General features: G+C 37.8%; 1 protein-coding gene and 2 long non-coding RNA genes across 3 annotated transcripts; all 3 read right to left on the minus strand.

Annotated features, from left to right (window-relative positions):
• Positions 1-2083: 2083 nt before the first annotated feature.
• LOC131953223 (uncharacterized) lies at positions 2084-4471 on the minus strand. Its single transcript, XR_009388609.1, has 3 exons — positions 4346-4471; positions 3837-3987; positions 2084-3431 (listed from the first exon to the last, which is right to left on the minus strand). It is a non-coding gene; the product is annotated as an uncharacterized LOC131953223 (long non-coding RNA).
• A 1237-nt stretch (positions 4472-5708) lies between these two features.
• On the minus strand, positions 5709-8569 carry LOC131953198 (zygote arrest protein 1.L-like). The gene is made up of 3 exons (XM_059316267.1): positions 8434-8569; positions 7983-8080; positions 5709-6674 (listed from the first exon to the last, which is right to left on the minus strand). The coding sequence occupies exons 1-3, from the start codon at positions 8441-8443 to the stop codon at positions 6396-6398; spliced, it is 387 nt and encodes a 128-aa protein (XP_059172250.1). The 5' UTR covers positions 8444-8569; the 3' UTR covers positions 5709-6395.
• A 1127-nt stretch (positions 8570-9696) lies between these two features.
• LOC131953193 (uncharacterized) lies at positions 9697-13985 on the minus strand. The gene is made up of 5 exons (XR_009388606.1): positions 13838-13985; positions 12936-13039; positions 11968-12421; positions 11519-11622; positions 9697-10405 (listed from the first exon to the last, which is right to left on the minus strand). It is a non-coding gene; the product is annotated as an uncharacterized LOC131953193 (long non-coding RNA).
• Between the last annotated feature and the right edge of the window lie 1807 nt (positions 13986-15792).

The raw sequence follows: 15792 nt of genomic DNA on the forward strand, positions 1-15792 counted from the left end.
TTAAAAAGGATTTTTCTACACTGCATAAGTTTTTACATTAAAGTAACAAGACAAAACACCCTTGCCTGAATCCATCTTGCATCACGTTCCCTAACTGTCCCAAATGCAAAAAAATAAAACTGGGTGAAAGTTTTTAGCTTGACCGAAACTCTCTGCAGGGTCAGCTCTTGTTGGCCTGGTCAGTCTTTGATCACATGACAATCTGAAGTCAAATTTATACCCTCAATCTGTTTCAGTTTACAGTTCTACACCAAATTAAACCAAACTTTCACAGAAAGATCAGACGTAGTTATAGAGAAGATCGACAATACAGTCCTAAATGGCTGACTATTATTTGAAAGTAAGAAACATAAATCTATTGCCAAAATATTTTGGCTCTTTGCCGTCACTTTAGGGTTGTGTCACCCCCCCACCTTGCTAACAACCATGGACCAGGTAGCGTCACAGGGGAGCCTGACACCCCCCCCCCCCCCGATTACTATTATGAATATGCTTGAGTTCTATTGTAATGTGTCCTAAAAATAACACCAATATAATTTTTTAAATAAAAGTCCTAAAAATTCATAAACCAGAACTAATGAACTTCTTCTTCGTCGTTCTTATTTATATTTATATCGGAGGATTCAGACAAGAAATCCAATGTCGTGGTCTCCAGTGTCGATGAACCTGACGCCTCTGATCTAGGGGTGTTTGGACCCGACCCCTCTGATCTAGGGGTATATGGATCTGACCCCTCTGATATAGGAGTGTTTGGACCCGACCCCTCTGATATAGGGGTGTATGAACCTGACCCCTCTGATCTAGGGGTGTATGGACCTGACCCCTCTGATCTAGGGGTATATGGATCTGACCCCTCTGATATAGGAGTGTTTGGACCCGACCCCTCTGATCTAGGGGTGTATGAACCTGACCCCTCTGATCTAGGGGTGTATGGACCTGACCCCTCTGATCTAGGGGTATATGGATCTGACCCCTCTGATATAGGAGTGTTTGGACCCGACCCCTCTGATATAGGGGTGTATGGACCCGACCCCTCTGATATAGGGGTGTATGGACCCGACCCCTCTGATCTAGGGGTTTATGGACCTGATCTCTATGAATTTGGCCTAATGCTGAGTATACGCAACCCCTCTACGCTGTTTATGGGTGTGTTTTTAATTCTGAAAATGACGTCAACATTTTACCCTTTTAAATGTGAAGTATTTCAGTGTGCCTTTAACTGTTCTTGGTATTCTAAATTTAAACCTCGTTTGTAAAAGCCACTCTTTGAATCGCGGCCTATTTAGCGCAAAACCAATCAACCGTGGAGATTCGAATTGGTAGAAAGCAGATCTAAAATCTTTTAAAGGAACTGGAAGTAAGAAAATAAAAAAGCACTTTCTCTAATAAAATATATAAATATATCTCTGGAGCGACGAAAACATTAATTTGAGTAAGCAAATATATATATATATATATATATATATATATATATATATATATATATATATATATATATATATATATATACTGGGATATGTCATATCTTTACTGGATATGTCAGTACCAATGACCATAATATGTGCTCCCTATTTCTCAATTATCAACACGGAGAACTATGTCGTGTACTGCGAGAATTGAAACTTGCAGCTCTGCACCAACACAAAGTCACCAACCCTTTGCCAACCATCCTCACCCACCAACTCTCTGCCTCCGACCCTCAGCTAACCACCTCAGCCAACCACCTCAACCAACCACCTCAGCTACCAACCCTCAGCCAACCACCTCAACCAACCACCTCAACCAACCACCTCAGCTACCAACCACCTCAACCAACCACCTCAGCTACCAACCACCTCAGCTACCAACCACCTCAACCAACCACCTCAACCAACCACCTCAGCTACCAACCACCTCAACCAACCACCTCAACCAACCACCTCAGCTACCAACCACCCTCAGCCAACCACCTCAGCCAACTACCTCAGCCAACCACCTCAGCCCACCACCTCATCCAACCACCTCATCTACCAACCCTCAGTGATACACATGTGATGTAATTCTCTCAATCAAATAGAAATTAGACAACACAAATTTCTTTTTAAAAATGTATTGCGATGATAAATGTAATGTTTTTCCAACATTCTCACAATACCATAAAATATTTTTCAAACTTTCTCGCAATACCATAAATTATTTAGCAAACAATATCAAAACACCATAAAATATTTTCAAACAATCTCACAAAACCATAAAATACTTTTCAAACAATCTCACAATACCATAAATTATTTAGCAAACAATATCAAAACACCATAAAATATCTTTCAAACAATATCAAAACACCATAAAATATTTTACAAAAAATCTCACAAAACCATAAAATATTTTTCAAATATTCTCACAATACCACAAAAAATTTTTCAAATAATCTCACAATACCATAACATATTATTCAAACAATCTCACAATACCATAAATTATCTAGCAAACAATCTCACAACACCATAAAATATTTTTTCAAACATTCCCACAACATCACAACACATTTAGCAATAACTTGCACGTTTGCTCTCGTATAACATTGAAAAACGTGATTAAAAAGACACGGTTTAGAAAAGACTAATTATACTAAAAGACCCAAGCTGATTTGGCCCATATAGAAATGACCAAAAGAAAAATATCACAGATGATGGAGCTAGGACTCTGGACTTCCTGTTCAAAATTGGCAATAAACGATTTGAATGGCTTAAAGCAGGAGCTAAAATATAAGGTTATGCAACTAGTGGGAGCTAATCAAACTTGTCCTACTGAAATTCAGAGCAAAAATATATTGATATCTGATGAAAGTTTGAGTTACACAATTTTGATGTTCTGCTTTTTGATGGAGCAGAAATATTTTGATGTCATTTAAATGCCTGAGCTAAAATTTTGATATCCCACTGAATGATGGAGCTAAAATGTTGATGTCCTGCTCAATATTTGAGCTAAAATGTTGATGTCCAGCTCAATATTTGAGCTAAAATGTTGATGTCCTGATCAATATTTGAGCTAAAATGTTGATGTCCTGATCAATATTTGAGCTAAAATGTTGATGTCCTGATCAATATTTGAGCTAAAATGTTGATGTCCAGCTCAATATTTGAGCTAAAATGTTGATGTCAAGCAAAAGATTTGAGCTAAAGTGTTGATGTCCAGCTCAATATTTGAGCTAAAATGTTGATGTCTAGCTCAATATTTGAGCTAAAATGTTGATGTCCTGTCTACTATTGACACGGGAAGCCAGCGCGACACTTGGCACAAAGATCCGATCTGTGAGCTTTGTTGGGGTCCACGTGACGATCCCTGATACAGTTACAGTCTTTTTGTCCACATAATGAGCAGGTCAGTCTCTCAACACGGTACGGCATACACATCACTGCACAATCCTTGCACTCCTGCCCGTACTCCGCCTGGGAAAGTAAACAACACATTAAAATATTTCAATCGAAAATTGTGTGTGTGTGCTTAGTGTTGACAGTTTCTTAGGGGAGTAGAAAACCGACGTCATTTTCTACGTGTTTACTGGGACGGTATCTAGTAGTTTATCATTACAGATTCACTTGATTTTTATCACTGTAGACCATAATGTTAAAAATTTAATTGTAAAATATTGAATTTTAATTAGTTTAATTATACATGGATTTTGATTTAAATTCAAAGAAGATTTCTAAAAACAGGACCAAGTTTTATTTCGAGGGTGAGTATACAGTTTATCTACAATAACTGTGAGGTGAGGTCCCCAGTTATACATACACGCAAATGAAAACTGAAACTGCATGTTAGCTAGAAAGACATGTTAACACAGCAAATCTAACCTGCTCCGTTCTTTTGTGACAATACACATGGGAACTTTCCCAAACTTTGTTGCACTTTGAACAACGGAAAAACCCGTACATTCGTCGGAGGTTGTTGTTTCTGTTTCTTCCATACATTCTGGCTGGGTTATGGCAGCTCAATAGCTGATACCTGAACAATATATATATATATATATATATATATATATATATATATATATATATATATATATATATATATATATATATATATATATATATATGTATGCCTATATATGAATAAATAAGTAAATAAATGATGTATGTATGTATGCCTATAAATAAATAAATAAATATTATATATATATATATATATATATATATATATATATATAATATACATATGTGTGTGTGTACGAGGATGTAAATGTGTGTCGGTGTGTATCTAGTAAGTACTGAGAGTCTGAAAGAAATATTTCTTAAAATAAACAAAAGCTAAAGACTCTACAATTGCCGTTTGTTTGAGTGTGCCCAAATAATCAAAGACTTACAGTATCGTCTAGAAGAATAAAGAAGTTGTTCCTCACTGTAAACTCACGATCGTTCTCAAATGCCTGCCCACAAGTTAACTGTCCACTATTTGACACCGAGGCCTATTTTATACCATGTAAACAACCTGTTCCACGTACTAGCCTTAAATAGACATTCAAATCGAAAGTAGACATGACGAAACTGAAACATCCCAGAACTGATGTCAATCAATAACTGGATTAACCGCGCAGGCGGATGACGTCATCACAGTGCACCGTCTACCAAGCCTGACAGATCATCAACTGTCCTCGGTTAATTAGAGAAGGGAACCACTTTGAAATCAATTTCAAATTTAAGTTTTTAATGTTTTACTAATTTTCGTTTTAACTGTTAACTCGTAAGTTGCGACAAACAAAATAAAACAATACACCTAAAATTAGGTAGGCAAAGCGAAGACACACATACACACACACAGATATATATATATATATATATATATATATAAGTATACACAAAAATATATGTGTATAACAAGTACACAAGTATTATTAACACAATTATTATTATACACACATATATACATATAAATATTTATATATATTTTATATATATATATATATATATATATATATATATATATATATATATATATATATATATATATATATATATATTTATTTATTTATATATGTGTGTGTGTGTATGTAAGTATTATCTGAATATGGCACACACACATGCATACTATTTGTTGTTAACATTTACTACGAAAAATGTCATTAAACAGAAATCATGTATGTGTGTTGTTATAAATTCAGTTCCAACTATCGGGAGTTTCGTTTTCTGAAAATGACGTCAACTGTTTACTTTCCAACAGCTAACGGTAACTTCACTAGTTCCTGGTATTCTAAATTTAACTCGCATTAATTGGGTCAACATTTGGAGTGGTGCAAGTATTTCATGGGCAGTCAGTCAATAGTGTTGCATGGGGTCATAAAATCAGTGGACACACGAGTAGAGGGCTGGTAGGCCTACTTCGTATGTGTGTGTGTGTGTGTGGGGGGGGGGGGTTGTGTGTGTGTGGGGGGGGGGGTGCGGTGTCAACCTAAAGTACCTTTTCAAACATAGCGGTCCATCGGGTAGGTAAAGTATTTCTGTTTCAGTTCTGTCAGCACTATGACTAGCCGCCTTTACTTTCCCTGACATGTCAGGTACCCATTAGAGCTGGGTGGGCTCAGGGGGACGTCCTAGGGACTCGAGCTCATGTTCACCAAACGTTGTTTGGATACATAAATCTTGACTCACTGAAAACATTGTACCACGTGACAGCACCACGTGACAGCACCACGTGACAGCACCACGTGACTGCCTGTAGGGTTTGAAGCTCACAATAAAAGTATGCTATATTTAGATCCCATTAATACAAAAGATGGAGACTAGAAAACTTTATGCAAACAAAAATTTACAATTTATTTACTAATTAATTACAATATACAGATATACAAGATAAAAAAATACTAAGTACCTTATAAGTCTGACAACAACATAAATTAATATCCAAAAACAATTTGATCGTATCACCTAGAAATATTGACTTCTAATGTCATATTTACTCTCTGCTTTGAACTCTAATTATCAAGCCTATAAATCACCTTAAGTTAATGAACATTGCATACCCAGTGTTTATTTCAGACGATTTTCTACTGGGGGGGGGGGAGCCTTGTGGTGGTAGGGCTACTTTATTTGTTTGAAAAATGCATCCATTAGTATCTAGATTAGCGCTTTAGTCATCTGTTTGAAATACCACAATTTTAATTAGTGTACATTCAAGGAATACCAGTTTAATGCAGCATGTCATTTATCAACAGAAGGTCTAAAGTTTAAAAAGTGGAAAGTCCATGTTCATGTCTTTGCAATCCCCGTCAATCCTCGTCAATCGTCGTCAATCTCCGTCAATCGTCGTCAATCGTCGTCAATCTCCGTCAATCGTCGTCAATCGTCGTCAATCTCCGTCAATCCCCGTCAATCGTCGTCAATCTCCGTCAATCCTCGTGTGATTGGGGCCTCTCGTGCCTAGTTGCCGGTACACTTTTTCCCCTTCAAACACCTTTCACAGAGGTCACTTCGGTGTGGCTTCAGCTCCACAGGTCCTTCGTCGTCGTCTGATGAGCTCCATCTGTCAAGGTCAGATCGAGACCTGTCGTCGTCATCATCGGAACAGCTGTCGTCGTCCGAGTCGTCATAACAGCGGCAGGGACGATGAAAGCAGGACGGACACTCAAGGTTCTGGACCCTGTAGGGCTTGTTCATCGTCTGGCAGTTCCGGCACTTCTGTCCATACTGGGCCTGGGACTGGAACAAGTAGGTCAAGGTACAGGTGTGATGTCGGTGGGGATTGGTATAACATGGCATGATATGGCATAGCTTTGGTATAACCTTGGCATGACATGGCATAACTTTGGTATAACTGTGGTATAACCTTGGCATGACATGGCATAACTGTGGTATAACATTGGCATGATATGGCATAGCTTTGGTATAACATTGGCATGACATGGCATAGCTTTGGTATAACATCGACATGGCATGGCATAGCTTTGGTATAACTGGTATAACGTGGTATAACATTGCATAATATAACATAACTTAGGCATAACGGTAAAACAAAGTATGTCCCATATCAATGCAACAATAGTCCAAAATAAACCCAACAAAACACTGGCCCCAAATTGAGCAGGTTAGGACCCTCCCTGTAGTGGTAGTTGGCCGGTCCTTTCTTTAGGTCATCAACCTGGCTGGAACCTTGTGCTTGGACTACCCCATCGTTGACCCGACATTAACAAACTATTGACCCGACATTAACAAACTATTGACCCGACATTAACAAACTATTGACCCGACATTAACAAACTATTGACCCGACATTAACAAACTATTGACCCGACATTAACAAACTATTGACCCGACATTAACAAACTATTGACCCGACATTAACAAACTATTGACCCGACATTAACAAACTATTGACCCGACATTAACAAACTATTGACCCGACATTAACAAACTATTGACCCGACATTAACAAACTATTGACCCGACATTAACAAACTATTGACCCGACATTAACAAACTATTGACCCGACATTAACAAACTATTGACCCGACATTAACAAACTATTGACCCGACATTAACAAACTATTGACCCGACATTAACAAACTATTGACCCGACATTAACAAACTATTGACCCGACATTAACAAACTATTGACCCGACATTAACAAACTATTGACCCGACATTAACAAACTATTGACCCGACATTAACAAACTATTGACCCGACATTAACAAACTATTGACCCGACATTAACCCATTATTGACCCGACATTAACCCATTATTGACCCGACATTAACCCATTATTGACCCGACATTAACCTATTATTGACCCGACATTAACCCATTATTGACCCGACATTAACCCATTATTGACCCGACATTAACCCATTATTGACCCGACATTAACCCATTATTGACCCGAAATTGTCAGTTACATGTTCCTATACGAAGTTCTAGTCTATGAGCGTATCAAGACTTACCCCCCATGTTGTGAGAACTATAGTTTTATAACTTGCACAAAGAGAAGTTACAAAATGTCCCTACCTCTCCTGCGTTTGTTTTGATACAATAGACATGCGCACTGCTCCAAGTGTTCTCACATTTGCTGCATCTAAAGTGTCCAAACATTCGCTCGCAGTCGTCTTAAAGAAAAATAATAATTAAAATAATATCAAATTAAAGGTAAATAAATGTAGTTTTAAATTGTTTAAGTCATCTTGAACAATAATGAAGTTTAAAATCTTAGTCAACACCCTACTGAAAACGACCAAGTTTTAGTCAACACCCTACTGAAAACGACCAAATTTTAGTCAACACACTACTGATAACGACCAAAGTTAGAGGCTTAACTGATGACGCTTTCCGAGTGTCCATCGTGTCGTCTGTTTATACAGCCGTTTACATCTTCCAACAGGCACATTTAGCCGTTTTAAATGTAGAGAAACATGTCCCGTATTGAAAAGATTGAATTTTTTTTTTTAAGTTTAGCACCTACCTGAACTCATCCCTGTGTGATTCAAATAACACACGCGATAAATAACTCACACAAATGACGGATCACTCAAACTTTGCTAGTACAACAGAGGGAGCTGTTTTTATACTGCTGCTGCTGCTTTCACTTCATTTACCAAGAACTCTCAGAGTTATTTATAGCACACGGGGTCACTACATTCAAACAATAAAACAAAAGCCAGTTCTCCATACGACCGGTGTACTTGTACAATAGTTACATATGTTCGCCTTGAATGCCGCCATTTGTCCTGATATATCTAATGGTGGCACTGTTCCATATTTCCCCACCAAATGTCTAATGGCACCAATGTTGTCCATGAATTGATTCATAGCAGACAAGTTCCTGTAACTGCCGTAATTCCAGACGTAAAGTTGTGGCTACTTTCGGTTTCTAAAACACTTTTCATGGGTAAGATCTAAGACGTGAAATATTTTTAAAAATATTTTCTAAAATATTTCCCACTGTTTCCCATCAATCGGATGCGGGTTTGCTTAGTATGTCAACAACCGCAGTTTTAGGCCCTCAAATAAATATCCTCAAAATAGTTGGAGGGTATGTATGTGTGCTGAACACATTGGGGAGTGTGGGGGTGACACAAATATACGTTGAATGAAAAAATGAACAAGGGAATTTTTATCAGTTGAGTCACTAATGAATCAGATTTAAATAGGGGTGTAAAATTGATTTTTTAAAACGGTCCTAGAGCTTTTTTTAAAATTTGGCATGTCAAGAACTTACGATTCTAAAAACTTTTGTGCACACATATCAAGTAGTAAAAAAACAACTATGACAGTTTAAAAAGTTGGTTTTTAACTTTTTTCAACACCCTAAATTGTTCCATGTTTGAGAGGTTATATCTGTAAAAGTATATGTCTCAAACACAATCTTTTGAATTCAACACAAACACAGTGGCGTAGCTACCGTAAAGCTAGCGTAAGAAAGGCATAGGGGCCCAAGGCAAATAGGGGCCCTTTTTCGAAAGTTTGAGGGGGGGGGGGGGTGGAAATCGAAAGTCTGAGGAGGGGGAGGGTGCAAATCGAAAGAAAGTTTGAGGGGGGGGGGTGCAAATCGATAGTCTGAGGGGGGGGGGTGCAAATCGTCGAAAGTTTGTCCACGGTCGCCGGTAAGGGTCGCTACGCCTCTGAGGGGCCCACTAACACTTTTTGCATAGGGGGCCCAAAAATCCTAGCTACGCCACTGCACAAACACACATATATAGAAAACAGAAACAATTAAGTACGTCATATAAATTTATTGCAATGAAATTGGCTTTTCTCACTTTTTGATGAAATTAGAAAGGGAAGTAAAAGAACACACATTTTGTGCATTTAAAAAATTCACCAAAAATGTTCGGATGCAAGAACATACTTGATAAGTATATTATGTCAAAATGTAGGGGACCAACGCTTCTTTGAATTTAAGTTACATGTATGCCTATAACAAGTACGTTTGAAACATAGGTTTGATCAGAAGAGTGCAAGGGTTCACACTCGGTCGAAAATGCATCTTTTTAAAAAATAAATTTAAAAATAAATTATGACACCTACTGTAGATCTAAGTAAATAGAAATAAAGAATAACCATAGCTCGTAACAGTTAAGCAGTCTTTGTGTCTGTAACTTATTTATATGCGATCCAATGGTGGCAAGGGTCCCATAAAGAAAATATTTTTTTTTGTCCAAATAATTATTAGTCTCTAGAGCAAGAAGTGCATTTAAAAGTAAGAACATTTATTTAGAATGCCTCAGTCGATGTATCTTTATGTTATAAATATGTATTTATACATAGCTGGTTCTATGGTTGGGCTACACCAAAATACAATGGCTTATTAAATAAAACTACGTAGGCTAAATAGATAATAATGCTAGTCATGAATTCTCTTGAAGTTTCTCCACCCTGTAAGGTTTGTTCATGGTCTTACAACTCGCACACATCTGTCCGTACTTTGCCTGAAACTAAAACAAATTAGAATAATGAATGGACATTACAAAGTTCACGAGAATCTTTTCATTATCATTGTTGACGTTGATAAAAATCATTTTTTTTTAGATTTTACAATCAAAGCGGCAATTTAAAATAACAACTAAAACTTAAGTCTGAAAATAATTCAGAAATTTAATATTTTTAGAATCCAGAGAACTTTAAAATATTTTTTTAGGTTTAGGCTATATTACTATTTATTTTAATCAAGCCTAAGTTATCAACTGAAGTTTCACTTTCGTAAGATAATTATTGATTGACTGTTCAGGAATTCCGTGAACGATATTCTGAAAACCCCACTTCATAGTGTTCTCAAAATCTTTCCGATAAAATTTTAAATAAAATTATTGTTTTTTAAACCAAAGAACATATTTCTACAATTTTTGTTTACATTTTCTGTGATAAAAATATAAACAAAATAATGTTTTTTTGCTTTTTAAAATCTTTGGTCAGTTACTAAAAATACTAAAAACACTAAATACGTCCAATCTTTAGAAAAGTCCAACAAAAATCAAACGGTCCTATTTTTATTACCATATTTATTTTAATAACATTGTACATGATTTTGTAAATATTTAATATGCCTTTTGAATAATTTTGAAGCTGATCTCGGTTGTGTCCATTAAACAAGTAGTACACGACAATGGCTTCAAGTAAAGAAATTGGTTTAATAGAGTCCAAAATGAATTGAACACGGTATTAACCAAAATGTATACACCGCTTATAACGACAAAATATTAACAGAGCATCGTGTTAGCAAGGATCCAACACTGACCCGACTATGAGATTATGACGATACATTGACCCAACCCATGAGCCATTCGTACAGCACCAAGTATCTGTAAGTAAAAGCGTTAGCATTCTAGCCCATAAACCAGAACATATACCATCCCATGAACAGCCATCTAAACGCTTTCTGTATGAACTCAATCTAACAAACGCATAGCCAAAGTGTACCTAGCTATACATTTGCACACACCATGTTTGGGCAGGTTTTCACAAGTAGTGAGTTGGTAAAGACTTGAAATATTCTTTCCAAGCAGTGATGGAACCTTTTATTCGACTCTATAGAAAAAAAAATTATTTACCTCCTCTGTATTTGTTTTACTGCAATAGACATGCGCACTGCTCCATTTGTTCTCACACTGGGTGCATCGAAAGTGGCCAAACATTCTCACGCAGTCGACTTCGCCTACATTTAAAATAGAATTTTTAAACAGAAAACTTGCTCATTTCAAACAATGATTGTACAACTATATCTGCAAGTAATAACGTAAAAGATATACATATAAACAGGTACCGAAAAGCTAACATAATCACCGTATCGGCCTATGCACCAACCAAAAAAATAGTTTTCTTTTTTAATGAAGTTTTGGTTTGGCTTAGATTTACAGTTAGATTTATAATTTGGGTGGAAGTTGATTGGCGGATATCTAAGTACCGAAGTAGTTGTGTGAATCTGTGAGCGAGATATGCGGGAGAGACCAGAGATTTTAGTAACCATTGTAAATTATTTGTAAATTTTGCTAAACTTTACCCGAGCTCAAGCATTTTGTCCCGAGCAAACATCTTTCACAGAGATCCGCTCTATGTGGCTTGGCGTCTTCCTGTCCTGAGTCGTCGGCTGCAAACTGAAATCCTTCTTCATCGGCATATCTGTCATCATCGTGATATAGGTCCTCGTCGCTATATGTGTCCTCATCGTGATATAGGTCCTCATGCTAATATATGTCCTCATCTTGATATTGGTCCTCATCCTGATGTTGGTCCTCATGCTGATATATGTCCTCATCGTGATATTGGTCCTCATCCTGATATAGGTCCTCATAATGATATAGGTCCTCATCAGGATAGTCGTCCTCATCGGGATCGCTACATTCCCTTTGATCACAATGGCAGGATCTTGCAAGACACTGCGAACATCCAAGTAGTTCTTCCACTTTGTGAGGTTTGACCATGGTCTTACAGCTTCGACATTCCTGCGCCTGAAACTAGAAACGATTTTCTACTGCAGGTCCTGAAAAAATTATACCTGAGGACGGGTTTCATAAACCCGGACTTTCACTCGATTGCTTTTTACAAGGGAGACAATACAGTTCAATGGGAAGGTAATTATTTTAAATAATATTAATTTTATTTTGTTAAAGTCTTTATCGGAGCCTGTTATTTTAACATAACGTATTCGTATAAAATTATTAAAATATTTAGATAATATTTTAAGCAATTATTTTGCCTTATTTTAGACATTGTTTATTTGGTGTTAGCCGGGAAGTGGGGTGGGGGAGGGTTTCTGCCTTAATGACGGGATAAAGTGGGGCTGCATGTCAAGCAAAAACAAATTGCTAATTAACTGGTCTTTTGAAAATAAGCTTGAAGACAACCTTCAAATATATTTTTCAAACACAGATATAGGGGAAGTTAAAAGGGCGTGCAATTTTTTTTTGGTTTTGTGGACGTCATACATGGAGGACAACTAAGAGCGTTTTTTTTCTAAAAAGTATTTACCTCCCCTTTCTCTTTAGAGCAGCAGTAGACATGGGCACTCTTCCAAGTTTGATGACACTGCGAGCATTCGAAATGTCCAAACTTCCTTTTTGAGTTGTCAATATCTGCTGGTCATACACAAAATTAGTCTCTTAATGCAGACGAACTTAGATATAGAGACTTGGCTTTGGTGGAAGTTGCATGAGGACAGACTTTAGGATAGGCTGGAAGAAAATCAATTATTACAGGCGAGGATCTCTCAATGTCTCAGCCAAATGTCTCAGCCAAATGTCTCAGCCAAATGTCACAGCGAAATGTCTCAGCCAAATGTCTCAGCCAAATGTCTCAGCCAAATGTCTCAGCCAAATGTCTCAGCCAAATGTCTCAGCCAAATGTCTCAGCCAAATGTCTCAGCCAAATGTCTCAGCCAAATGTCACAGCGAAATGTCTCAGCCAAATGTCACAGCGAAATGTCTCAGCCAAATGTCTCAGCCAAATGTCACAGCGAAATGTCTCAGCCAAATGTCACAGCGAAATGTCTCAGCCAAATGTCTCAGCCAAATGTCTCAGCCAAATGTCTCAGCCAAATGTCTCAGCCAAATGTCTCAGCCAAATGTCTCAGCCAAATGTCACTGCCAAATGTCACAGATGTTATCAAGACCATTACAATCTGATGCTAAATTGATTAGCTTTTACTAACTAAATGTTAAATAATGTTAAGACGAGTCCTGGTAGGCTCCCTTCACTGTGAGTATTGAGCACAGACTAGCAAGTTTGTACCGTGGCACTTAGTTTGTCATCAAGTTATCTTTAAAAACTTAACATAGATCTTGTCCAATGCGAATTGAGTATTTTAAAGGTATAACAAATTTAGCTGGTTTAAAAGATTGAAAATAGTTTGTAAACAAAAGTTTAGTATATACCTGAACTCATTCCTGAGATAATCAACTGAATAAACTTTTTTGTAAACGTGGAACGACTTCAAACTTTATTTCATTCGAGGAGGAAATAGGTTCATATTTTATACTACTACGACTCTCACTTGAGACTTCTTGGAACTATCAGCACTATTTATAGCACTCTAAATAACATCATGACGTCGGTAAAAGACTCGACAGTTAACTAAACTCTTTTCACTTTACTAACTTGTGTACAAGTGCAATGGTTCCATTTGAATGCACCCGACTCCCCCTTTTTACCTGACAGCTCCATGATGGCACCGTTCCATATTACTTCACCCAGTGTTAAGCTGAACCACCGTTTGTTAGAGGCTTATTACACCAGTGGCAAGTTGCAAATAAATAGTGTCAGTCCCGACCGTAGGCTACTTTCACTTTGTAAGCTCTAAAGTCTTTCTTTTTTTTTAGTTCTCAACTGTTTTTTAAAAAACTAACACCAATTAAAGTTATATCGAAAACAGTTTTCATTTATATTAAAGATTTAAACCATTTCAATATTACTACCATCAACTTTTTACAAGTCAGATGTGTAAAGGCTATTCAATATATTTTATTCCTCTGTCAAACCTAGCTGACTGAGTCTAGACATTTGACATGATGGCATGTGGTTCACTTAAACAAACTCTACTTCACCTATACGGCTATAGCCAGGTTCCCATCACACCAATCTCTTCCACTGACCAAACTCTACTTCACCTATACGGCTATGGCCGGGTTCCCATCACACCAATCTCTTCCACTGACCAAACTCTACTTCACCTATACGGCTATAGCCAGGTTCTCTTCACACCAATCTCTTCCACTGACCAAACTCTACTTCACCTATACGGCTATAGCCAGGTTCTCTTCACACCAATCTCTTCCACTGACCAAACTCTACTTCACCTATACGGCTATAGCCAGGTTCCCATCACACAAATCTCTTCCACTGACCAAACTCTACTTCACCTATACGGCTATAGCCAGGTTCCCATCACACCAATCTCTTCCACTGACAAAACTCTACTTCACCTATACTGCTATAGCCAGGTTCCCATCACACAAATCTCTTCCACTTACAAAACTCTACTTCACCTATACGGCTATAGCCAGGTTCCCATCACACCAATCTCTTCCACTGACCAAACTCTACTTCACCTATACGGCTATAGCCAGGTTCTCTTCACACCAATCTCTTCCACTGACCAAACTCTACTTCACCTATACGGCTATAGCCAGGTTCCCATCACACAAATCTCTTCCACTGACCAAACTCTACTTCACCTATACGTCTATAGCCAGGTTCCCATCACACAAATCTCTTCCACTTACAAAACTCTACTTCACCTATACGTCTATAGCCAGGTTCCCATCACACCAATCTCTTCCACTTACAAAACTCTACTTCACCTATACGTCTATAGCCAGGTTCCCATCACACCAATCTCTTCCACTGACAAAACTCTACTTCACCTATACGTCTATAGCCAGGTTACCATCACACCAATCTCTTCCACTTACCAAACTCTACTTCACCTATACGTCTATAGCCAGGTTCCCATCACACCAATCTCTTCCACTGACCAAACTCTACTTCACCTATACGGCTATAACCAGGTTCCCATCACACCAATCTCTTCCACTGACCAAACTCTACTTCACCTATACGGCTATAGCCAGGTTCCCATCACACCAATCTCTTCCACTGACCAAACTCTACTTCACCTATACGGCTATAACCAGGTTCCCATCACACCAATCTCTTCCACTGACCAAACTCTACTTCACCTATACGGCTATAGCCAGGTTCCCATCACACCAATCTCTTCCACTTACAAAACTCTACTTCACCTATACGGCTATAGCCAGGTTCCCATCACACCAATCTCTTCCACTGACCAAACTCTACTTCACCTATACGGCTATAGCCAGGTTCCCAT

Source organism: Physella acuta, unplaced genomic scaffold, assembly GCF_028476545.2.
Source record: "Physella acuta isolate Inbredline_101_S28 unplaced genomic scaffold, ASM2847654v3 ptg000913l, whole genome shotgun sequence".
NCBI lineage: Eukaryota > Metazoa > Mollusca > Gastropoda > Physidae > Physella > Physella acuta.